The sequence below is a fragment of the Talpa occidentalis genome, unplaced genomic scaffold, assembly GCF_014898055.3.
Source record: "Talpa occidentalis isolate TD23 unplaced genomic scaffold, MPIMG_talOcc4v2.1 talOcc4.7, whole genome shotgun sequence".
In the NCBI taxonomy this organism is placed as follows: Eukaryota; Metazoa; Chordata; class Mammalia; order Eulipotyphla; family Talpidae; genus Talpa; species Talpa occidentalis.
Window position 1 is genome coordinate 101,155,809 of NW_023605083.1, and position 27,079 is coordinate 101,182,887.

Below are 27,079 nucleotides of genomic sequence, written 5' to 3' on the forward strand. Positions count from 1 at the left end.
GCAAATTATAATTAGACCAAATTCAGTCTATAAATGGAGATCTTTAATCCTGTCACTGAATTTTCCTTATTGTTACACCCTTTGCTTATAAATTGACCATGAATTCTCCTTACAGTGCTTGGGGTTCTAATGGGGCTGATTTTCTGTTCAGGTCATATAAGGATAGGGTGTCACCCATCTGTATTTAACTTGAGGTTTAGCTTTGCTGCATCTATGAAAAATAAGCCTCGAAAGGGAAGTTAGATAAATTGTATCATGACAGCTTGTAGTTTAAGAATGTGAAGGCAAACTGACCTTGATTTCAGAGTGAATATTTCTTTTGATATCTATAGTTACATATTCTTATTGTTTTAAACTATTTAGACATCTTTATACTTAGCTTGATTAAAGTCATTAGCTTCTATTTTATATGACTTTTTAAGACAAGCCCATTATCATTGACTTACCATTTTTTATCATTGGCCTAATAGCAAAGAACATATCTATGCCTATCAGATTCTTAAATGGTAAATAATGAGCAGTTCATTAAAGGGAGAAGTGTGTTCTAGCACCTTTTGTCCTCTGGATAGCTTTCTAGCTCTACCAGCCTCTAGTTTGCCTAGTGTGAGGAAGAGATTATAAGCAAGAGGAGTAGAATGTCAGGGTAGTTAGCTGTCAGATTCTTAATTAGAGAGTTCTAAATCTTCCACCAAAGGTCATGAGAACATCAACCTGCTCAGCTCATGGGACTGTGCGTTGAAGGTGAGCTTTTACATGAATGCTGGAGGCAGAGATGTCCCTTCTACTTGCATCTGTCACAGTTTTCTCCCAATGATAGTTCTTTCTGTTTCACTCCATTTTTAGTAAATGAAAAAGCTATTTTTGTTCCCCACCACCATCCTTTATATATTCTTAAACTTTTCTCACTAACCCATTCCCTCCTAACCTTAGAAACCTCATTTCTTGTGTGGAAATCTACTTCTTGATTCAATCTTCTATTGATAGGCACTTAGGTTTCTCGTTCTAGTTATTGCAAATAGTGCAGCAATAAACATTGTAGAGAACATATTTTTTCTAGTTGGTTTCAAGTTCTTTCTATAGATGTGAAAGAGTAGGATTGCTAGATCATGTGGTCTTTCCATTATATGAATGTAGGTTGCCGCCCACAATGGCTACACTAGTTTACATCCCCACAGTGTGATAGGGTTCCTCTTTCTCTGAATCTATTCCAGGTGCTTGTTGTTGAAGCCCTTTTGAAATGTTCCATTTTCATTAGTTTGAGATATCTCATTGTGGTTTTTACCTGTGTTTCTCTTATTAAAAGCAATGAACATTTTTCTATCTATTGTCCTTCTTATTGTATATCCTCTTTGGTGAATTGTCTGTTAATATATGTTGCCTACTTATTAAGTTTTTATTTTTCTGTTGGTGTATATGTTTTAAAATATATCTTGTGTATAACCCTCTGTCACTTATGTAATATGTAAATATTTTCTCCCTTTCAGTAAGAAATCTTTTTAATCTACTTACATTTTATTTTGTTGTATAAAAGTCTCTTAATATGAGGTAATCCCAGTTTATTTTTGTTGATATTGCTATTGCCATATTGTAATATCAGCTCTCGAAAATATTTTTATCATCACTTCTTGGCCTTTTGGCTAAGATGAAGTGCAAAAACATCTTTATCATTGATGTTATGGAATATATTACCAAAGAAGTCTTCTGTACATTTTGTTATTGCAGATATTATCTAAATATTTAATCCATATTATACTTTTGTTCATGGTGTAAAGAGTGAGTCAGCTTCATTCTTTTAAATATTGCCTTCCAGTTTTCCAAGTGCCATTTACTAGTTGCTCTCCTTTTCCCATTGTATGGTGATGGCTCTTTTATCATAAATTAAGTATTTATGGGAACGTGGTTTTATTACTGGGCTTTGAATTCTATCCCATTGATCCATGCATCCATGTATCTATTTTTATGCCAAATACCATATCGTTCTTAGTACTCTTGCTTTATAGTATAGTTCAAAGTCAGGTAAAATGATGCCTTCGTTTCTTTTTTATTTCAGGATTGTTTTGCTATTTGAGGTCTTTTATGTTTTGATATAAATTTCAATATGTTTATTTCAATTTATTTGAAGAATATTGGTGCCATTTTGATGAAAATAGCCTTTATTTATATATTACTTTTGGTAGAAGAGTCATTTTGATTATACTGATTTTTACCATCCATGACCATATAATGTCTTTCCATCTTCTTATGTTTTATTATTATGATGTTAATAATGTTTTGTAGTTGTCATTGTATAAGTCCTTCATTTCTTTAATTAGATTAATTTCTACGTATTTGACTCTTTTTGATGTGAGTGTGAATGGTGTTCTATTTTTTTCATAATGCAAAGATATCATTTTTTGGTTTCACATTATATTTCTTTATAGGTTATACTATATTTGGTAACACATGGCTTAAAGCAAGGAAACATTTGGTTGTTAATATTAGAATTTTCAATTTGTACTTAGGGTATACAATAAGGGGTAAATCATTAACCCTGACTCAATTCATTAATTACTGAATTAATTATTAATTGTTCACTGACTGAATTTCCTCACTGAAAAATGCAAATAATATTCAATAACACATGGAGTTTACAAAGACTTCAATAAGTGATTTATATAAATTTAAAGTCCAATCCTGGCCAAATGACAAAACACAAATTATGATGAAGATCATATTACTGTTGCCCATTGATCTCATGACCTCATATTAGCAGTGTTTTTGGAGATCCTTATTTAAGGCCTTTCACTCATTGAACATAGATGATTTTGCTAGTTGAACTGGTCTATTTTCTCTCTCAGAGGGTCACAACCGTGTCTTCAATAATCTCAGTGATGATTCCATTCTCTTCTTAATTACTTCCAGGGCAATTCCATGTGAGAGCACCAACAGAACCAGTGATTGCCTTAGTTGGGGAAGAGGCTTTGTTGTCCTGCCATCTTAACCCAATCATGGATGCTCAGAACATGGAGGTGAAATGGTACCGAACCCATCCTTCAGGTCTAGTGCATCGTTATGGTGCTTCCCAGGATCATATGGAACATCAGATGTCTGAGTACCAAGGAAGGACACAGCTTCTGACTGAGAATATCACCAAAGGGCAGGTGACCTTAAGGATCCGTTCCATCTACCCTTTGGATGATGGCGAGTATAGGTGCATCTTTGAAAGCTCCACATACTACAATGGGGCAAACGTTGAAGTGTTGGTCACAGGTGAGTCTCTGGAATGAAAGCTCACAGATAATTTGTATAATGTTTTGGTCTAGTCATTAATCTATAGTGTTGGGGTAGATGCTGGACAGAGGTGATTGAGTCTACGTAAATACTGTGATGGAATGCCAGGAATGTTACAGGTGTAGCTCATAATCCATTTACCCCAACTTCCTCAGGTTACAATAGAAATATATTCACATATCTTTTTTGTAAACATAATTGCTTAAAGGGAAAAGATAATAAAGATTCCAATATGTTCTCTTTCTGAATAAATGCATCTCCTTCTACTGTTTAAAACCCAGAAGGAGCTATATGAAGCAGGAAGAATCTGACAAGCTATCAGGAATGGGATTCCTGTCCAAAGGTGATGCATTGTTCCCCAGTCAAATGAGGATCTTGCCTACTATGACTTTGCTATGAGATCCTTGCTTACTCAAATCCCTGCATAACTTTGTTCTTTAGATTTCATGTCTGTTAAGATATTGTTCCCAGAAAAATACCTGTCCTTCTAGAGAAAATGGGTAAGGAAATTTTCTAGTTTTGAACATACACTGAACCTGAATCAGCCCTTTCTTTAAAATACCAAAAAGCCTGTGAGCTCAATTGGTAGGATTCTATATTGCCTCCCTCACAATTTGCCTTTTGTGAAACCATCCAAACCAATCAGAGGGACTTCAATAGTACTGGCCTTCCAAAGAGGAATTTCTTTTTCCTCCAGCACTCTGACCTATGTTTAAATTCCCATGGCTCCCATTCAGTGACAATATTGGATATGCTCTAGGTAACCCCTGGACTCACATTTATATAATAAAAGGTAGGAAATTACATGATACTTTATAAAGTAAAGAAGGTTATAGAAAAGAGACTTGTTTTCAATTTTTAAACAATTTTTTGTGCCACATTTTTGCTAGCTAGACACTTTGAGCCACATGTCCCATAATAGAATTTTTGTAGAGTCTAGGAAGCATATAGTTACCTTTCTAAGATTCCTATCTGTGTTAATAGAAAACCTGCTTCTTTCAACAAGTATACAGGAGCTCCTCACTGCAACTGTCTATTGTACAAAAATGAGGACAATGTCCACTAGAGGCATTGGCCCAGGAACAGCCTGAGTTGGAGGAGTGAACCCAATTATTTTGATTTATTCATGAATTTTCTACTTCTAGGAAGGGATCTTTCACTATAGTTCAACCACTTATGGGGAATCTAGGAATTAGATATCCACATCTAGAGATGCTGAAAACATTTCCTTGGGTAAAATCCTTATCAACAGATTTGATTTTGAGAGCCAGCTGCTACTATTGCATCTTCAATGATCAATGTCATCCTACTAGACAGTGTGATAAGCTTTATATCTGATTCTTCTGTTCTTTGTCCAAAGTAATTCTATCACTAAAAAGAAAACAGTTTCCAGTGCTGTCCCAATTCTTCAGAAGCATGCATTTCCTATGTTGAAGCTATTGGCCCTGAACCAGGCATCATGCTTGTGCCTGAGTTTGTTCTGAGTTTCAACAAAGATTAACTGTCACACTTTCTAGAATCTACTTCGCAAGTGAAGTCTGTGACACATCAAATCCAATACTTTTCCAAATCACAGTTGTAAGAGCAATTGTGCTTTCCACCTAAGAACAAAGAAAGATAAAATAAACCTAAGTTACAGCCTAAGGCAAGCTTTCTAATTTTCACTGTGAGCAGATACCACAAACAGTACCCATGAATTCCACACACTTTTAATTAAGTCGGATTCCCTGTCACATCCAAAGATGTTTGCTTCACGTTCTCATTTGTCCTTTAGCAATAGAAATATTCTAGATTTTTATGAGGCATCAACATGGCGGCAGGGAAACGCTGTGAGTAAATCCTCCCATTAAAAAAAAAAAAAAAAAAATTTGGGCCTCCCTGGTGGTGTAGTGGTTGAGCGCTAGGCTGCGAGGCTGCCTGCAGCCTCTAGCTTCTGTAGCACTGCCGGTTCAATCCCCAGCCACCGGTGAGGGTCCCACATGGCATGCAGACCTCTCCTGCTGCTGTCTGCCTGTTCTGTTCCCTGCTCTGGCCCTGGTGAATTCTTCACCCTCCTGTGCTTCTGACTGTACCCAGTGCTTGTATAAACAAACAAACAAACAAACAAACAAATAAATAAATAAATCTTAAAAAAAAAAAGAACAACTTGTTAAAAAAAAAATCTTAAAAAAAAAGAAAGTTAATAGGGAGGAAAAGCAGCAGGTCCCTGAGAAAACCAGAACATGGAAGATAAACTGGTGACTCTGGCAAACTGCCCGAAGAGGAAAATTGCCATAAAAGAGGCCAAAAAGTGAGGAAAGCTCAGAACCCTTCTACCTTCCCCCATCCACAATGCCAGTACACTCTGACCAACAGAAAGAAAAAACAACAATGAGAACAAACTACACATCAAGCAGGACTGTGAGTGGAAAGGAACTTTTGCAGGCACCACACCCCATGAATAGGAACTGTGGAAAACCGTGTGGGAATCACCATGGAGGTGAGCGAATGGCTCCGGGTGCCAACAGAGGAAAACAAGGACTGCAGAGAGACCTGCAAATAGCCCAAGGCCAGCCAGTAAGCTTGTGCAGAAAAACGGTGTGCTCAAAAAGCGTACGTGGATCGCAGCTGCACAGATCCCTGAGCCTGCGACCTAGGTTTGAGGTGAGACCTGCAGGACCTGTCACTGAGGTGAATGTCCCTCACTGAGGAATTAGAAGCCAGGCACCTGGACATGGGAGTGGGGTGCAAAAGGTGCCATCTCTGTGGACACTGAACTGGGGCTGCAGCCTGCATCCTATATCTGAGGGCATCGAAACTGAGACCTGGGGTACGGATTCAGGGCGTGGGATCCCCACAATGGTGGGGAACAGGACAGACACAACCTCCCATGTTGAGGTGCTCCACGCCACCCCCACATTGTTCCCTGGACCCACGGGGAATAAAACAGTTCTGGAGGGACACCAGGGATAGTGTGAAACCAGGGATCCCAAAAACACCCTCAGGTTCTGAGAGAGGGTGGGCCATGCAAACGGGGGGAGGGAAGAAGGGAAATAAGGTGTGGAGCAAGACGCCATTCTGGAACTGAGAGACAGGTACAGGATCCAGGGTGTGGGATGTGCCATAGCAGTGGGCATTGCACAGGATGACAGCCAGCGTTTTGGATCTGATAGCCCTGGAACTGAGACCTAGAGTCCAGAATTCAGGACGCAGGATCCATACAGCTGCGGGCTTAGCACCCAGCTTGAATAAGAGCCCCTGTGTTGAGGTGCTTCCCTCTACCCGCCCTCCATTTCTCAGACAACCACTGGGAAAAAGCACGGATCAGCAAGTACGGATCTCTGGCGCCATCTCGTGACCAGAACAAAATCACCAACTAGCTGATTCCCTGTTGGAACTGAATAAATACAGAGGGAGGGAACTGTAAGGGACAGTGCCCAGCAACACAGCATCAACACCCTGGTGGAGTTTTAGCCTACCAGTGCTGGTCTCAGTCTAGTAAACAGTTTCTGGCACCCCTAAAGGAGCACTCCAAAGAGATGCCTGCCAACACCAGTGGCACAATGTCCCATAGAACTAATAAGAAAGCAAACAACAAGGAGAAGAAAAAATATAAATAACCAAGCAAGCCCGCAGGAGGATACACCACAAAAAGCAATACAGTCACCAGAGCTCAACAATGACATGGAAGAACTTCTCGACTTATCAGATATAGAATTAATGGTCATGGTGATTAAAAAGCAGAAAGAAAACGAAAAGGGAAAAATTGATTTGAGACAAATAATCACTGAACTGAAGAATGAAATTGAGAACTTAAGAAAGGAAAGAAAAGAAACGCAGGAGGTTAAAAGGTTACTAGAGGAGATAAAGAACTCTGTGAAAAGCAATGAAAACAGAATCGATGAAATGGAAGAATGGATCAGTAGTATCAAAGATACAGAAATGAAAAGAGCCAAAAGAGAAAAGGAAAGAGAAATGCAAATGAAGAAGTATGAGGATACCCTTAGACAATTATCAGACTCCATGGAGAGAGGAAATGTAAGAGTTATAGGCATTCCAGAAGGTGAGGAAAGAGACAAAAGAACTGAGAAATTATTCAAGGAGATAATTGAAGAAAACTTCTCAAGCATGAAAAAGGAGAGGAATATAGACATACAAGAAGCAAGAACACCCAATTACCATAATGAAAAGAAAACTACAGCAAGACACATAATAGTAAAGCTTGCAAGAGTCCAAGACAAGGAAAAAAATAATGAAACTGGCAAGGGGGAAGAAACAGATAACTTATAAGGGAAAATCAATAAGGTTAACTTCAGACTTCTCTGAAGAAACATTACGGGCAAGAAGAGAATGGAATAACATATTCAGCAAACTTCAACACAGCAAATGCCAACCAAGAATACTTTACCTTGAAAAGCTCTCCTTCCTCTACGAAGAAAAAATATGGACCTTCACAAGCAAACAGAAACTCCAGAAATTCATTACAACTAAACCCCCACTCCAAAAAATTCTACAAGTCTAAAGGCAAAACCAACAGAGTAATGAATAAGAAGAACAGAATAAAACAAGCAATACAATCACAAAAAAGACAAAAAAAATAGCAAATACAGATGTCAGCATATCAATATTAACTCTAAAAGTAAATGGATTAAAATCATCAATAAAAAGACACAAAGTAGCAAGCTGGATTAAAAAACAAAATCCAACCTTCTGCTGTCTCCAGGAAACACATTTAACCACAAAAGATAAACACAGACTGAAAGTAAAAGGTTGGAAAACAATCCTACAAGCAAATGAACCAAAAAAGAAGGCAGAAACAGCCATACTTATATCAGATGAACTAGATTTCAAATTAAAAAAGGTAAAAACAGATATAGATGGACACCACATTATGATCAAGGGGACAATACATCAGGAAGATATAACACTCATCAACATATACTCATCAAATGAAGGGGCACCAAAATATATTAGACAATTATTATCAGCTCTGAAAATGGATATTAAAGAAAATACATATAAAGTGGGAGACTTCAACACCACACTCTCACCAATGGACAGATCAATGAGACAAAAAATAAACAAAGACACTAGAGCCCTAAATAAAGACATAAACTCATGGACTTAACAGACATCTATAGGATTCTGCACCCAAAAAAATCCAAGTACACATTTTTCTCAAGTGCGCACAGATCATCCTCCAGAATCAATCACATACTGGGCCACAAGACAAACATCAACAGATACATGAAGATGAAAATCATTCCAACTATCTTCTCTGATCATAAAGACATCAAACTAGAAATAAATCATGAAAAGAAAACAAGGAACCCTCCCACTTCATGGAGATTGAAATCCACACTGCTGGAAGACCACTGGACTAATGAGGAGATCAAAGAAGAAATTAAAAAATACTTTGAGTTGAATGACACTTTTCAGAATGTATGGGATGCAGCAAAAGCAGTTATAAGAGGAATATATATAGCAATACAGGCTCACATCAAGAAATAAGAAAGAACTCAAAGAAAGAACCTAATCTCACACCTCAAAGAACTAGAAAAAGAACAACAAAAACTCCCTAAAGCCAGTAGAAGAAAAGAAATAATAAAAATCAAAGCAGAAATAAATGAAATAGAAATTTAAAAAAACAATCCAAAAGATCAATGAAACCAAAAGTTGGTTCTTTGAAACAATAAACAAAATAGACCTCTAACGAGGCTCACAAAGAAAAAAACGGGAGAAAACACATAGGATTATAAATGAAAGAGGAGAAATCACAACAGACTCAGTAGAAATCAAAAGAATAATCAGAGATTACTAAGAACACTTATATGCAAACAAATTCAGCAACCTAGAAGAGATGGATAAATTCTTAGAATGATACAATCATCCAAAGCTGGACAAAGAAGAAATAGAACACCTAACCAGACCAATTGCAAGTAGCAAAATTGAGGCAGTAATCAAAGCACTCCCCAAAAACAAAAGTCCAGGACCAGATGGCTTCACAAAAATGGCTTCACAAATGAATTCTACCAAACATTCAACAGTGAATTAGTGTCTATCCTACACAAACTCTTTCAAAAAATTGATAAAGAAGGAATACTACCAAATACGTTCCATGAAGCCAACATTACACTAATACCAAAATCAAACAAAGACAGCACACAAAAAATTACAGGCCAATCTCCCTAATGAACACTGATGTAAAAATCCTCAACAAAATCCTTGCCAACAGAATCCAACAATGTATCAAAGGGATAGTACACCACGATCAAGTGGGACTCATCCCAGGGGCACAAGGATGGTTCAACATACAAAAATGGATCAGTGTAATCTAACACATCAACAAAAAGAAAAATAAAAACCAAGTGATCATATCAATAGATGCCGAGAAAGCATTCAACAAAGTCCAACATCCATTTATGATGAAGGCCCTGGAAATTCTCGGGATAGAAGGAACATACCTTAACATGACAAAAGCCATATACGACAAACCCACTGCCAATATTATTCTCAATGGCGAAAAGCTGAAGGCCTTTCCTTTAAGATCAGGAACAAGACAAGAACGCCCTCTCTCTCACCACTGCTCTTCAATATCATACTGGAGGTCCTAGCCAGGACAATAAGACGAGAGAAAGACATACAGGGAATCCAAATAGGGAAAGAAGTAGTAAAACTATCACTATTTGCAGATGATATGATAATATACATAGAGAACCCTAAAAACTCCACAGAAAAACTACTCAAAATAATCAACCAGTTCAGTAAAGTAGCAGGATACAAAATCAACACACAAAAATCAGTGGCCTTCCTATATACAATCAATCTGAAGAAGAAGAAATCAAGAAAACCATACCTTTTATAATTGAAGCAAAAAAAAAAAATCAAATACTTGGGAATAAACCTAACAAAAGAGGTGAAAGACCTATACAAAGAAAATTATAAAACACTGTTAAAAGAAATTGAAGAAGACACAACACAAAGAAATGGAAAGACATCCCCTGCTCATGGATTGGAAGAATTAGCATTATTAAAATGGCCATCCTGGGCCTCCCCGGTGGCGCAGTGGTTGAGCGCTGGGTTGTGAAGCTGCCCACAGCCTCTGCAGCGCCGGTTCAATCCCTGGCTGCTCCCCGGCCACCAGAAGAGGGTCCCACATGGTGCGCAGACCTCTCGTGCTGCCCGCTGCTCCCCTCAGCAGTGTACTTCAGTCCTTCTGCCTGCTCTGCTCCCTGCTTTGGCTCTGGTGAATTCTCTCACCCTCCCGCGCTTCTGACTGTACCCAGTGCATGTATAAATAAAACAAACAAACTAACAAATAAATAAATAAAACATGCCTCTATTAAAAAAAAATAAATAAATAAAATGGCCATCCTCCCAAAAGCAATATACAGATTTAATGCTATTCCAATAAAAATCTCAGTGACATCCTTCAAAGAAATAGAACAAATACTAATGAAATTTATATGGAACCACAAAAAAAACAAAAATAACCAAAGTCCTACTGATGCAAACAAAGGAGAAAGGAGGTATCACACTTCCAAACTTCAAGCTATACTACAAAGCCATAATAATTAAAATTGGTATTGGAACAAAAACAGACGCACAGACCAATGGAACCAAGTAGAGAGCCCAGAAATAAAGCCACACTTATATGAACAACTAATCTTTGACAAAGGAACAAAGAATAAGCAATGGAATATGGACAGTTTGTTCAATAAATGGTGCTAGGAAAACTGGGCCTCCATATGCAAAAAAATGAAACTAGACCAGTACCTCTCACCATGCACAAAAATCAACTCAAAGTGGATAAAAGAACTGGATGTAAGACCTGAAACCATAAAATATATAGAGGAAAATATAGGGAAAACACTACAAGACATACATTGCAATAACATCTTTAAAGACTCATCATCCAAAGCAGTGATAGCGAAGGCAAAGATAAACACCTGGGATTACATCAAACTGAAAAGTTTCTGTACAGCCAAAGAACCAAAACAGAGAGACATCCCACTGATTGGGGAAAAAATCTTTGCACTCCAGTCAACTGATAAGGGACTGATCACAAAGATATAAAAAGAACTCACAGGACTCAACAAAAACAAAATAAACAATACAGTCAAGAAAGGCAGAAGAACTTAAAAGACATTTCTCCAAAGAGGAAATGCAAATGGCCAACAGGCATATGAAAAAATGTTCAACATCCCTTATCATCAGGGAAATGCAAATCAAAACCACACTGAGATACCATCTAACACTGGTAAGAATGGCACATATTAAAAAAATAAGCAACAATAAATGTTGGTGAGGATGTGGTGAAAAAGAAACTCTCCTACATTGCTGGTGGGAGTGCAAATTCATCCAACCACTATGGAAAGGTGTCTGGAGTTTCCTCAGTCTACTCAAAATGGAGCTACCATATGACCCAACAATGGCACTCCTAGGGATCTACCCAAAGGACACAAAAACATTGATTCAAAAGAACACCTGTACACCTATGTTTATTGCAGCACTATTTACAATAGGTAAAACCTGGAAACAACCCAAATGCCCAAAAATAGATGACTGGATCAAAAAGATGTGGTATATATACACAATGGAATATTATTCAGCAATCAAAAAAGATAAACAAATGCCATTTGCAGCAACATGAATGGAGCTAGAAGGAATTATGCTCAGTGAAATAAGCCAGAAGGAAAAAGAAAAATATCAGATGGTTTCACTTATAACAGGAATATAGGGGAACCAAATAAGACATCAGTGTAAAAAAAATAACAGTACAAAACACAACAAAGCAAAAACAGATAATTACAAATTAGAGACATACCGCAAGGGAGGAGGGAGAGGAATCAGAGGGAGGGAGGGAGGAGAACAGGAGACTGGCGATGGTGCATGGTTGCCTTTGGGAAGGAAATTCTATGGGGACTCAACCTGAGGGGGTGGGGGAAGCAAATATTGTTTAAAAAAAATAAATTGGGCCTCCCCAGTGGTGTAGCAGGTTGAGCACCATGCTGTGAAGCTGTCCACAGCCTCTGCAGTGCAGTTTCAATTCCCAGCTGTGCAGGGAGCAACCCACATGGTGTGGCAGACCTCTCCTGCCTTGCCTGCAACTCCCCTCTGCAGTGTCTTCTTTCCGTCTGCCTGTTCTGCTCCCTGCTTTCTCTGGTGAATTCTCTCACCTTCCCGCACCTCTGACTGTACCCCATTTCTTGTATAAATAAAAAAATAAAAAAAATTTAAAAAATAAGAAATATTCTAGATTTTATATTTTAACTAACTTTAAAATATGCAGATGCAAGATATACTTGTGTCCTCATGGAATGAATTCCAAATTTATGAAACAAATTTTTGTCTTGCTATTTAGGCAATTATCACCTTTGAGCCTATTGTATAAGTTTGTATATGAATATTGATATAATAAGTAATCATAAATATATTCTGAAGAATCCAGATGTTTTACTAAGAGTAAGTCTTTTGTGCTCCCTAAATTTAGGGACTTATACTTTGCATGTTTTCCAGGAAGGCTGCCCTTTTAGTCATGTTTATTGATTATAGTGAGAACCATTTCCTTTTTATATCTGTTACTCAGCCATATAAATCAGGAAAATAAAGCCCTATATTCTTACCTTTTTCATGTGAATGCTTCTATGACCTTGGGTTGTTCTTCCTGGGCTGGATCCACTTGTGCCCATCACCTACACCTAGTGTAGTGTGTGGTGCCATGTAGCATTAAGAGTTTTTATTTTTGCCAGTCTGAGAGCAAATGCTAGGTTCTCAGAGTTCCTGATGCTTTCTATGAGGAGACTTCATGTTTTCCTGTGATCTTTTTGGTTGTATGCTTTCTTAAACACATTTCTTTGATCTATCCCTCATCTTAAAAGAGTGAAGTCTGGCAGGGCCTCTATGGTGGGGCAAAGGGTTGAGTTTCAGCACTATGAAGCTATCAGCAGTCACTGCAGCACAAGTTCGATCCCCAGCCAGGGAGCTAACCTACATGGCACAGCAGAGCTCTCCTGCATTGCCCGCTGCTCCCCTCAGCAGTGTATTTCATTCGATCTGCCTGTTCTTCTCCCCACTCTGTCTCTGGTGACTCCCCTTACCCCTTGCACCTCTTACCTACACTCTAGCTCTTATATGCAAAAATAAATAAATCTTTAAAAACAAAAAAGGAAAAAAGAGTGAAGTCTGGCCCAGGGTCAGTAATCACTTCCTGCTGGAGATGCAATCTCTACAGGAAAACCCAGAGTCCTGTACTCCCTCCCAGAGAAGAGTTCTTTCACACCTTAAGTACAAGCAGTTCATTCATTGTGTTGTTGAAATATCCAGTGGGTTGTGGGCAATGAAATTTCTGAAGAATCCTGAATTTCAGTGAAATTTGAGTTAAATTCTGCTTAAAGTCACAACTCAACACTGAACTATACCATCTAATTAGCTTATCAGATCTCAAGCCAGCTAGAAACTCCTAAGATGAAGAATCACAGTAACCCGATTTTCCTCTGGTCCTGGCAATTTTGTCTTCTTTTTGATCCCTGGTATCATAAGCCAGATTAGATAATGAGTTAGAAAACAATTAGAATACTTTTTTTTCTAGCCTCTTAAATAATGCATACCCCCCATCCCCAGCCCTACTGGCAGTTTCTATTCACCTTCTTATTCTATAGTTGGTGCTGGAGTAGAGTGGTTAAAACAGCAAAATTTACAGAGGATTTTCTTACCCTTAGCACATACATTTAATAAGAAAAACAAAATTGTGTGATTCAAAGAACAATTTTCACACAAAGAATCGTAGGAATAAATGTTGAATTCAGTGAAAGAATATAATGGTTATCAGAAGGCACAGGGGGCAAGGAGCAGGGTTAGGAGACAGAGGTTGATGGGATTTGGGCACTTAGGGTTTAGTGGAGGGTGAGTGGAAAAATAAATGAATAAATACTTCCCCACCCAAAACCCAAAAAACAAATAACTTTACTATTCTATCCCCAGAAAATCTGATACCGGAATTAAATATTGATCATGTTTCTACAAATTCATGTTAAATATATTGTCTATAGAAAACAGCTACCTATAGCCATATTTTCCTTCAATTTCCCCAAGAGATAGCCAAAGTCTAAGATATAATGGGATACATTTTCTTTTTTTTTTTAAATAATAAATTTTATTTTTATATTCCCCATACAATTGCAGCCCCCCCATTCTGACCCCAATTCCTCCCCTCCCGCCCCCGCCCCCCAAAAAGTGTCTCTGGTTCATAATTTTTTGTTGATTTTGATTTTCACTTTCTTATAGTTATTCATTTTCCTGGTCCCTTATTTAAGTTTTCTAGATTCCTGCTATGAGTGAGACCATCCGGTATTTTTCTTTTTCTTTTTGGCTTATTTCGCTGAACATGATCATAATGGGATACATTTTCAAATGAAAATCCCCAAGAGATGAATGAAACCATCTTTCCTTTGTATTCTTAAATGATTAACTTTTTAAGATGAGTCATGTTTGCTATTATGAACCACTAAGCAATGCTTATGGGATAATGCTTACACCAACCCAAAGATTTGAGATAGTTATTACTCTTGTTTCACAGAAAGAGACTTGAGGCATAAAGATAAAGTCATTAGTTGGACTCTCTTGCTAATGGCAGTGAGTACAAATCCTACACTTTGATCTAGAATTTATCCTCATAACCATCATGTACTACTTGTAAAAGCTGTAACCTTCTGAAAATACAGTGTCTCAGCACCAGCACTGGGAGTCACCGCTGTGCCTCCAGGTCATCATGGGCTTAGAGCATCACTCACTAGTCATCTCATGGTGTTTCTCCAGGGTCTGGACATTCAGGCAACATCAGGTGTTTATATAATATCCTTCATCAGTTTAATAGGAGGTTGTACTTGTTTCCTAGGGTTCCAGTAAGTAAATACCACAAACTGGGTGACTTGAAAACAAGTTCTTTTTCTTACAATTTTAGAGATCAGAGTCTAAAATCAAGGTGTCTTCAGGGCTATGCTCCCACTCAGATGTCTAGAGAATTCTTCCTTGCCTCTTCAGGCTTCTGTTAGCCCCAGGTGTTCCTTCACTTGTGACATAATCATTCCAGTCTCTGTCTTCACCTTTGTACCAGCACTGGGAGCCACCACCGTGCCATCCAGGTCATTATGGCATGTCTTCATGTCCAAATTTCCTCTTGTTTATATAAAATATTTGTCATTTTTTTATTAGTGCCCACATTAATGCGACTCCATTTTATCAATTTCTAAACCACAGAGAGGGTATTTCCAAATAGGTTCACGTTTATAGATATTAAAGATTAGATTTGAACATATGTTTTAAGGGGTCACTATATTAGGTGCTCCCTTAATTTTACAGTCTTCAAATGGGTTGATAGTGTCCTGCTACCAACTTTAAGAATCATCTCATAAAATGATTGGTAATGTTTTAAAGGAAAGGGAGGACAAAGAAAACAATTGGTATAGATATATTTGGTATTTGGGAACTTATTAAAATTTAAGATAACCGATTTAATTTTCTCCTCCCAAACTTTCTTTATGGTCAGTTTTTTTTTGCCCCAGAGAAATTTATTTATTTATTTATTTATTTATTTGTTTGTTTGTTTGTTTATTTATACAAGCACTGGGTACAGTCAGAAATGCGGGAGGGTGAGAGAATTCACCAGAGCCAGAGCGGGGAGCAGAGCAGGCAGAAGGACCGAGTACACTGCTGAGGGGAGCAGCGGGTGGCAGGAGAGGTCTGCGCGCCATGTGGGACCCTCCTCCGGTGGCCAGGGAGCAGCCAGGGATTGAACTGGCACTGCAGAGGCTGCAGACAGCTTTGCAACCCAGCGCTCAACCGCTGCGCCACTGGGGAGGCCCTGTGGTCAGTATTTTTAAACCCCACTTATATATATATGAGATTGAAATTAAATAATAAAGTGTGAAAAGGCAATAACATTTTTGAAAGTGGTATACTTTCTCTGCCTCTCTTTTATTTTTCCAGGTTCAGGTGCTGCTCCTCATATTCACATTAAGCCTGGTAACACCAAGGAAGTTAAGCTGACCTGTACATCCACGGGGTGGTTTCCAGAGCCTCAGGTGCAATGGAGGGACCAGCAAGGACAGCTTTTGGCACCAGACTCTGAGACAATTGCACCAGAAGGAAATGGACTATTTGGGGTGAAAACATCTATAACAGTGGATGAAAGTTCAAAAGATGTGACCTGTCTCATAAGGAACCCAGTCCTCAGCGAGGAGAAGGAAGTGCACATTTCTGTGGCAGGTCAGTTCCCTCCAGAGTCAGTGTCCCGAGATATCACTGCTGTTCAGGAAGGTCTGACTCTCACAGACCTATGATGAAGGACCTAGAAGGATGTTCTAGTTCATCCATTGTCACTCTTCTGTGAATAGCTAGTAAACATTCATCTTGCTTTGTTTTGTAGTTCTTTGTGACAGAGAAATGCAATTATTTTACTTTATAAATGAATGCATAGATGCACAGAAGCTTTAAAAGGGTAACGAAATATTTTGAATCTGTCAAGGTTTTTTCTGAACTTCTAATCCCATTACCTATGGAAAGACCCTTTTAACAATTTTTTTTTTTTTTTTATAAATTTTATTGTTATATTCCCCATACAATTGCAGCCCCCCCATTCTGACCCCAATCCCTCCCTCCCGCCCCCGCCCCCCTAAAAGTGTCTCTGGTTCATAGTTTTTTAACAATTTGGTGTTTTGCTGCAAATAGCATGAGTTTATCTTTTTTGATTGCTGAATAGTATTCCATTGTATATACATAACACATCCTCTTGATCCAGTCATCTGTGCTGGAAGGAATTATTCACAGTAAATAAGTCAGCAGGAAAAAAAATGTCAGATGGTTTCACTCATAGGAGTAATATAGGGGAACCAAACAAGGGATCATTAAAAAAATGACAATACTAGCAGGCAAACTATAAATCAGAGACATTCAGCAGGGGAGGGGGAGTGAGAGGGGTCAAAACAGGGGAGGGAAGACCACAAGAGACTATGGTGATGGTTCACGGGTGTTTTGGTGGTTGTAATTTTATGGGGATTACACCTGAGAGGAGAAAACAAACTTGTACAAAAATGAACAATGATGTAAAAATATATAAATAAATATAAAAAAACAAAAACAAAAACATTCTTTGTGAAATAAACAATAATAAAATAAACAGATACAAACTTGAAAAAAAAATTTGGTGTTTTTATCCCATCTATCAAATCCTGGAAATTCTGCCTACCAATTTTGTGACCTTCCTGTTAAATAGGAATAATAAGTCTTCCTTATAAGACAGTTATAATGATTAACTCATAGCAATATGATAATTCATATCACAGACAGAAAAGAGCTCAGATACCCCATCGACTCTCAATAGCTACTAGTTAATGCTCAAACTTTGCCCAAGTGATCTGCAATTTCTCTTAAAAGCAAATTTCCTTATTTAAATTCCTTTGCCTTTCAGCAGGACCATTTCTTGTCCTGTTTTTCCTCTCCAGCCTCATTTGCCATTGCTCCCTTCCCTTCTCTCTCCTGTCTCTCTTACTTCACATCAAGCTGGTTACATCCTCAACCATGTAATATCCACATAGGCTGTTAGCATCATGTTCTATTTTGCTGTAACTAGGAATTTCCTACTGGTCCTTCAAGACCTAACTTTCTCCTCCTTTCCAGGAAGCCACCTTTAAGCCATTCTGTTCAGTGCCATCTTCACTCTCACATTATTTTGATTATATGTTTCACTGTCTCCCCAGGTGGAGTATGGACTCTGGGGAGACTATAGCTTGCTTCTTTCATATTCCCATTACTCAGTAAAATACTAAGTCATGATATATGTTTGCACCATATATAAATTTAAAACATGTATGGCATTTGTCAACAAGTAAAATGCTCATTATGCTTTAGTTTGAAAAGTCACACAGGTTTAAGACAATTAGAAGGAAAAACTTTGAAATTGGAATTGGCAAACAGAAATGTCAGAGGAGGAGATTTTTAAAATAAACTTAGAAAAGCAATGTTAAAGGAGGGAAAATTAAACAAGTCTCCCACTTAGAATTTTATGTTGAAGAAAGGAGTTGAAAGATTTAAGAAGGAAAATAATAGGGTTGAGAGAAGCAAAAATCAATAAATTCAAGTTATAATAGAAAACTAAATGTCATAAATATATTAAACCATTAATATTTGTTAAATCTTGATTGAGGGTACATCAGAATCTTAGGCATTATTTTATTATTATTGACATAATTTATATAAAATCCTTTATAAATTATATAATAATCATTTCTGGGTGTCCATACATTAGGAAGAAGAATGGAAACAGGAAACTTTTTAGGATCCTGAGATCCTTTGAGTTGTAGGGAAGGGTGAGTGAAATTTGAATTTCTTCCCTTCCTAATGATGCCTCCCAGAAGAAAATATCTTTGGATTCATTGCACCAGCCAAGTCACCTGATGTCAAGTGGATCTTAAGTGTGAGATCTCTGTTTTTCAGATGCCTTGTTGCCCTGGTCCTATCCCTGGATGGTGCTGTTTGCTGTACTCCTTCCTGTCCTGGTTGTTGCTGCAACCTTTGGTGCTGTATATGCTGTGCGAGCTAGAAAAGCCAAAGGTAAATGGGGAAAAGATAAGTGGGGGGTGTGGTGGGGTTGGGGTGAGGGGAATTAGCACCATTTGTGGAAAAAATCAAATAACATAGCAACAAGAAAGTCAAAATGGCTAGTAGGGAATCTTTAGTATTTAAAATTAAGAAGAAAAATACTTGTAAAGAAAATTAATTCTAGTTGCACACTCCTGGCTCTGCATGTTTGTCAGATAATAAAGGTTGTCAGGTCAAAGACAGCTATAGCATCAAGAAAAGGACACATATACATGGTGTATTTGTGATTTGACACTTGAATTTGTAGGTTCAGAAACTAGAATTATTTATTTGTTTATCCACCCAGAGGTGTTCAAATGCTCTGTGAAATTTCTTGTTAACTGCAATTTTAGTTTAGTATTAAAATGTGTGTCCTTTTCTGTTATCTTAAGTCAGGAGTTCTCTGATTTTTGGAGGGGCAGTGCAGAGCAGGATGGATTTGTATTCAGAACATTTGTTGTGTGTGTGAGCATAAGTAAACAGACAGTGACAAGTCAGAATTTACCCAGGCCATCACCTGCCTATGTCTGCCTTCTCCCTAAACGTTAGCAGAAAATACATACTTAGAGAGTTCATTTCTCTGTCTCCTATTTCAGTTACAATTCTCTAAGCAGACCAGGCTATCACACCCTTGGCTACGTTGTCTCACTTTTATTTTCTTTGTTTAGTATCTTTTTATTGGAAAAGCATTGCATTATAACATCATATTTGTTTCAGTTATGCATCATTACAAATCATCATATGCGCTAAATTAAATTTACCACCTAAAACCAGTTGTATCCTTCACCATACAATTGACCCTTTTTAACTGATTTACCTACCCTCTTTCCCCCATCCCTCTGGTAACCACTAAGATGATCTTATAGTCTATATTTTATTTTTGTTTTATTAGCTCATCTGATTATTTCTCTGGATAGCTCACATGAGTTAAATGTGGTATCTGTCTTCTTCCTTTTGACTTATTTCATGAAGCAACACCCTTCATTTTGTCTGTGTTGTTGCAAATGGCAGGATTTTATCTTTTTTTAAGCTATCAGAGTAGTGTACCATTTGCATATATACCACATTTTCTTTTATCCAATCATCTGACAATAAGCACTTGGGTTGTTTTCAGCTCTTGGCTATAATAAATAATGCTGCAATACACAGGGATGCTTATATTTCTTCAAATTAATATTTTTCAGGTAAAAACCCAGAAATAGGAAACTGCATCATATGGAATTTCTATTTTTAAGTTTTTTGAGGGGTCTCATCTTGCTGTCTACAATGGCTTCACCAATTTACATTCCCACCCACAGAGTACAAGATTTCCCTTCTCTCCAAGTCCTCTTTAGCACTATTGTTTCTTGTCTTATGGGTAATAGTCATTCTCACTGCCTTGAGTTGATATCTCATTCTTGTTTTTATTTGCATTTCCCTAACAATAAGAGACGATGAACATCTTTTTATGTATATATTTGCCATCAGTATGTTTTCTTCAGGGAAATGTTTATTCAGATCTACTCATTTTTTTATTATATATGTGTATGTATATGTATATCTATCTATCTATCTATCTATCTATCTATCTATCTATCTATCTATCTATCTATCTATATACACACACATCATTTACATCATTCTTCCTGTTTGTACAATGCACCCTTTCTCCTCTCAGGTGTAGTTCCTTAAAATTCCCACCACCAATTCATCTGTGCACCGTCAAGTCACCATAGTTCCTGTGTTCTTCTCTCCCTTTTTGATCCCTCTCCCTCCGCCTCCCCTACAGTATCTTTGATTAATAGTTGACTATTAACTTTGTTTTTTAATTTATTATAATAATTTTTTCTAATCCCTTATTTGATCCCCCTACATTCCTCCTATAAGTGAAACCATCTGATACTTTCTTATTCTTTCTGATTTTTTTCACTGAGCATAATTCCTTCTAGCTCCATCCATGTTGCTGGGAATGGCATGAGTTTATCTATTTTGATTGCTGAGTAATATTCCATTGTGTATATATGCCACATGTTCTTGATCCCATCATCTATTTTTGGGCATTTGGGTTGTTTCCTTATCTTATCTATTGTAAATAGTGCTGCAATAAATAGAGGTACAGGTATTTTTTTTTTTGTTTTGTTTTGTTTTAGGATGTATTTTTTAATTTTTTTATTTAATTTTTTATTGAGGCAACATTACTTGACAACATTAAATAAGTTTCACATGTACATCATTATAAATCAACTCAGAATATATTAAATTATATTCACCACTAAAAGTCCAATTCTCTCCTTCATCATCTTTTGCCAGATTTTATCCTCCCTCCCCCCACTATACCCTTTTCTCCACTTCCCTTCTGGTAACCTATATATTTAGATATTTCATTCAATTGTTTTATTTCCTTTTGTACCACATATGAGTGAAATCATGCAATGGCTACCGTACTTCATCTGTCTTATTTCACTGAGCATAACCATAATAATCTCTAGATCCATCCATGTAGTGAGTGGCAAGTTTTCAACGATTTTTACTGTTGAGTAGTATTCCACTGTATATAAATACCACAATATTTTTATTCATTCATCTGTGCATGGGCACTTAGGTTGTTTACAGCTCTTATCTATTGTGAAAAGTGCTGCAGTGAACACACAGGTGCTCTTTTTTTATGTTTTTATATTTTATTTCATATAAATCTCACATCATTTTTCATTTTTGACAATGTATACATTTTCTTTTTGATTATATTCCCCATACAATTCCCACCCCCCTTATTTTGACCCCAATCCCTCATCTCTTTCCCCACTCCCCATAGTGTGTCTCTGGTTTATAGTTGCTTGTTGATTTTGATGTTTTCTTTATTATAATTAGTCTTTTTCCTGGTCCCTTATTTAGGCTTTCTAAATTCCTGCTATGAGTGAGACCATCCAGTATTTTTCATTTTCTTTCTGGCTTATTTCGCTGAGCATGATCCCTTCCAAAACCATCCATGTTGCTGCAAATTGCATGAGTTTATCTTTTTTGAATGATGAGTAATATTCCATTGTGTATATGTACCACATCTTCTTGATCCAGTCATTTATTTTTGGGCATTTGGGTTGTTCCATAGCTTAGATATTGTAATAATGCTGCTATAAACATAGGGGTGCAGGTGCCCTTTTGAATTACTGTTTCTGAGTCCTTTGGGTAAATACTTAGGAGTGGACTTGCTGGATCATATGGAAGCTCTATCTTTAGTAGGTTGAGGAATCTCCACACAGCTTTCCATAGTGGTTGGACCAGTTTGCACTCTCACCAGCAGTGCAGGAAAGTTCCTTTTACTCCACATCCTCGCCAACATTTGTTGTTGCTAGTTTTTTTAATATGTGCCATTCTCACTGGTGTAAGATGGTCTCTCTTTGCAGTTTTGATTTGCATTCCCTGATTACAAGTGATGTTGAACACTTTTTCATATGCCTGCTGGCCATTTGCATTTCCTCTTCAGAGAAGTTTCTTTTTAGCTCTTCTGCCCATTTTTTACTGGATTATTTTCTTTGTTTTTCTTTTTTTGTGTCTCATCAGCTCTTTGTAGATTTTTGTGATCAGACCTTTATCATTAGTGTTGTGTGCAAAAATTCTCTCCAGTCAGTGGGGTTTCTCTTTGTTTTGGTTATTGTCTCTTTTGCTGTGCAGAAGCTCTTTAATTTGATGTAGTCCCAGCTGTTAATCTTTGCCTTCACTTCACTGCTTTGGGTGATGTGTCTGTAAAGATGTCTTTGAGGTCCATGTCATGTAGTGTTTAGCCTATATTTCCTTTTATATATTTTATGGTTTCAGGTCTTATGTCTAGTTCTTTAATCCATTTTGAGTTGGTTTTTGTGAATGGTGTGAGGTAGTAGTCAGCTTCATTCTTTCACATGTAGCGACTCAGTTTTCCCAGCACCATTTATTGAACAAACTTTCTTTTCTCCAGTGCATATTCTTTTATTCCTTTGTCAAAGATTAGTTGACTGTAAATCTGTGGGTTTATTTGTGGATTTTCTATTCATTTCCATTGGTCCATGTTTGTTCTTGTTCCAATGCCATGCAGTTTTGATGATTATGGCTTTGTAGTATAGTTTGAAGTCTGGGAATGTGATGCCTCCATTCCCTTCTTTTATTTTTTCAGGAAAACTTGGCTATTTGGGTTTTTGGTGGCTCCATATGAATTTCATCAATATTTGTTCTATTTCTTTGAAGAATGTCATTGAAATTTTTCTTGGAATAGCATTGAATCTGTAAATTGCTTTTTGTAGGATGGCCATTTTGATAATGTTAATTCTCCCAATCCATGATGTCTTTCCATTTCTTTTTGTCTTCCTCTATTTCCTTTAGTAGTGTTTTTTTAAAAAGATTTATTTATTTATTTATACATACAAGCACTGGGTACAGTCAGAAGCGCGGGAGGGTGAGAGAATTCACCAGAGCCAGAGCCGAGCAGAGCAGGCAGAAGGACTGAAGTACACTGCTGAGGGGAGCAGCGGGTGGCAGGAGAGGTCTGTGCGCCATGTGGGACCCTCCTCTGGTGGCCGGGGAGCAGCCGGGGATCGAACTGGCGCTGCAGAGGCTGCGGGCAGCTTCGCAATCCAGCGCTCAACCACTGCACCACCAGGGAGGCCCTGAGGCTCTCTTTTTGTAGTGTTTTATGTTTTATAGTTTTCTTTGTATAGGTTTTTACAACTCTTTTGTTAGGTTTATTCCCAAGTATTTGATTTTTTTGTATAAATTGTAGAAGGCATGGTTTTATTGATTTCTTCTTCTTCAGATTTATTGTTTGTGTATAGGAAGGCTACCGATTTTTGTGTGTTGATTTTGTATCCTACCACTTTACTAAACTGACTTATTAGTTTAATTAGTTTTTCTCTGGAGTTTTTGGGGTTCTCTGTGTATATTATCATGTCATCTGCGAATAGCGATAGTTTGACTTCTTCCTTTCCTATTTGGATTCCTTGTATGTCTTTCTCTTGTCTTATTGCTCTGGCTAGGAATTTCAGTATAATATTGAAAAGCAGTGGTGAGAGTGCATGTACTTGTTCCAGATCTTAATGGAAATGCTTTCAGCTTTTCACCACTGAGAGTGATATTGGCTATGGGCTTGTCATATATGACCTTTATGATGTTGAGGTATGTTCTTTGTATCTCGAGAAATTCAAGGGCTTTTATCATAAATAAGTGTTGTGCTTTATCGAACACTTTCTCAGCATCTATTGATATTATCATATGGTATTAAATTTCTTTTTGTTGATGTGTTGGATTACATTGATTGATTTTCAGGTGTTGAACCATCCTTGTGTTCCTGGAATAAATCCTACTTGGTTGTGGTGAATTATCTTATGGATACATTGTTGGATTCTGATAGCTAAAATTTTATTGAGATTTTTTGCATCAGTGTTCATTAGAGAGATAGGCCTGTAGTTTTCTTTTTTTATGTTGTCCTTGTTCGGTTTTGGTATTTGTGTAATGTTGGCTTCATAGAATGTTTGGTATTATCCCTTCCCTCTCAATTTTTTGAAAGAGTTTGTGAAGGATAGGCACTAATTCTTTTCTGAATGTTTGGTAGAATTCATTGGTAAATCCATCAGGTCCTGGGCTTTTGTTTTGGGGGAGGTTTTTGATTACCATTTCAATTTCACTCTTGTAATTGGTCTGTTTAGTTGTTCTATTTGTAGGAATTTGTCCATCTCTTCTAGATTATTGACCTTGTTTGCATATAACTGTTCATAGTAGTTTCTGATTATTCTTTTGATTTCTGCTGTGTCTGTTGTGATTTCTCCTCTTTCATTTGTGATCCTTTTTATTTGTGCTTTCTACCATTTTTCCTTTGTGATGTTGGGTAAGGGTTTGTCTATTTTATTTGTTTTTTTCAAAGAACCAACTTTTGGTTTCATTGATTTTTGAATTGTTTTTTTTTTTAGTTTCAATTTCATTTATTTCTGCTTTGATTTTTATTATTTCTTTTCTACTGGGTTTGGATTTTTTTGTTGTTCTTTTTCTACTTCTTTGAGCTTTGAGATTAGGTTGTTTCTTTCAATTCTTTCTGTTTCTTAATGTGAGCCTCTGTTGCTATATATTTTCCTCTTATTACTGCTTTTGCTGCATCCCATACATTCTAGAAATTGGTGTCCTCCTTGTCATTCAACTCAAAGTATTTTTAAATTTCTTCTTTGATCTCCTCATTAGTCCAGTGGTCTTCCAGTAGTGTGGGTTTCAATCTCCATGAAGTAGGAGAGTTCCTTGTGTTCTTTTAATGGCTTATTTTTAGTTTGATGACTTCATGGTCAGAGAAGATGGTTGGTATGATTTCAATCTTGGTGTATCTGTTGGTGTTTGACTTGTGTCCCTGTACGTGACTGGTCCTGGAGAATGACCATGTGCACTTGAGAAAAATGTATACTCAGATTTTTTTTGGATTTACTATTCTACAGATGTCTGTTAAGCCCATGAGCTCAAGATCGTCATTTAGAGCTTTAGTGTCCTTACTTATTTTTTGTCTCATTGATCTATCCATTGTTGATAGTGGTGTGTTGAAGTCTCCTACTACATATGTGCTTTCTCTGATGTCTGTTTTCAGAGATGATAATAGTTGTCTGATAAATTTTGGTGCTCCTTCATTTAGTGAGTATATGTTAATGAGTGTTATTTCTTCTTGAAGTATTGTCCCCTTGATCATAATGTAGTGACTGTCAGGGTCTCTTTTTACCTTTTTGAATTTGAAAGCTGTTTTATCTGATAAAAGTATAGCTGTTCCTGCCTTCTTTTTTGGTCCATTAGCTTGTAGGATTGTTTTCCATCCTTTTACTTTCAGTCTATTTTTATCTTTTGTAGTTAAATGTGTTTCCCAGAGACAGCAAAAGGTTGGGTTTTGTTTCTTAATCCAGTCTGCAACTCTGTGTCTTTTTATTGACGAGTTTAGTACGTTTACATTTAGAGTTAATATTGATATGTTAGCGTCTGTATTTGCCATTTTGTTTGTCTTTTCTCTGATTTATTTATTATTTTTAATAATTTTTTTTGGTCTGTTTCGTTCTTATTTATACCTCTGTTGGTTCTGGCTGTAGGACTCCTTACAATATTTTTTGGAGTGGGGGGTTTAGTTGTAATGAAATTCCGGAGTTTCTGTTTGTCTGGGAAGGCCCTTATTCTTTTTTCATAGAGGGAGGAAAGCTTTGTGGGACAGAGGATTCTTGGTTGGCATTTGTTGTCTTGGAGTCTGTTGACTATGTCCCTCCCCTCCACTTTCTCCTTGCCTGTAGTGTTTCTTTGGAGAAATCTGATGTCAGTCTGATTGGTTTTCCTTTGTATGTTATCTGTTTCTTCCCTCTTGTAAGCTTCATTATTTTTTCCTTTCTTGGATTCTTGGGAGCACTACTATTATGTGCCTTGCTGTATTTTTTCTTTCATCATGGAAGTTTGGTTTTCTTCTTGCTTCTTGTATGTCTATTTTTAGCTCCTTCTTCATGTTTGGGAAGTTTTCTTCAATTATTTCCTTGAATATTTTCTCTGTTCCTATGTCTCTCTGCTCTCCTTCTGGGTTTCCTATAACTTTTATATTTCCTTTCCTCATGGAATCAGATAGATCCTGAAGTCTTTCTTCATTCTTTTTCTTTCATACTTCTCTTTCCTTTTCTGTTTTGGTTCTTTTTATTTCTGTGTCTTCGAGAGTATTTGTTTGTTCTTCCATTTCAACTGTACTGCTTTCACTGCTTTTCCCAGAGTTCTTTAGCTCCTCCATTAATCCTTTATCTCCTGCATTTCTTTCACTTCCCTCTTTAGGGACTCAATTTCATTCTTCTGATGGTTGATTATTTTTCCCTTGTCATTATTTTCCTTTATGACTTCTGTCAGTTTTTTAATCATGGCAATTTAAAATTCTCTTTCTGGAAGGCTCAGAAGTTCTTCCAAGTCACTGTTGTTGCATTCTGGTGGGTGATTTTCTTTTTGTGGTATGTCTTTTCCCTGAGGACTTCCTTGGTTGCTTGTAGTTTTTCTTCTCCCTGCTGCTTGTTTTCTAATTTGTCGTATGCATTGGAACACTGTGTCACTGGTACTGGCCAGCATCTTTTTGGTGTGCTTTTTCTGGGATGTCAGAAACTGGTGGCGCAATCAGTCAAAAACTGTTATGCCAGAATTCCAGTAGTGCAGTGGTACTATGAATATGTTAGTGGTCGCTGTCACAGAGAATCTCCTTCTGTTTTTGTTT

At 37.2% G+C, this 27,079-nt stretch overlaps 1 protein-coding gene across 1 annotated transcript in view; it reads left to right on the forward strand.

Annotated features, from left to right (window-relative positions):
* Positions 1-2,987: 2,987 nt before the first annotated feature.
* Positions 2,988-27,079, forward strand: part of LOC119231528 (butyrophilin subfamily 1 member A1-like) — a 36,231-nt gene continuing 12,139 nt past the window's right edge. Inside the window, exons 1-5 of the mRNA XM_054688610.1 lie at positions 2,988-3,249; positions 14,828-14,883; positions 15,341-15,392; positions 16,237-16,515; positions 18,742-18,858. Of these exons, the coding sequence (XP_054544585.1) occupies positions 2,988-3,249; positions 14,828-14,883; positions 15,341-15,392; positions 16,237-16,515; positions 18,742-18,858 (766 nt within the window). The remainder of the gene's footprint in view (positions 3,250-14,827; positions 14,884-15,340; positions 15,393-16,236; positions 16,516-18,741; positions 18,859-27,079) is intronic.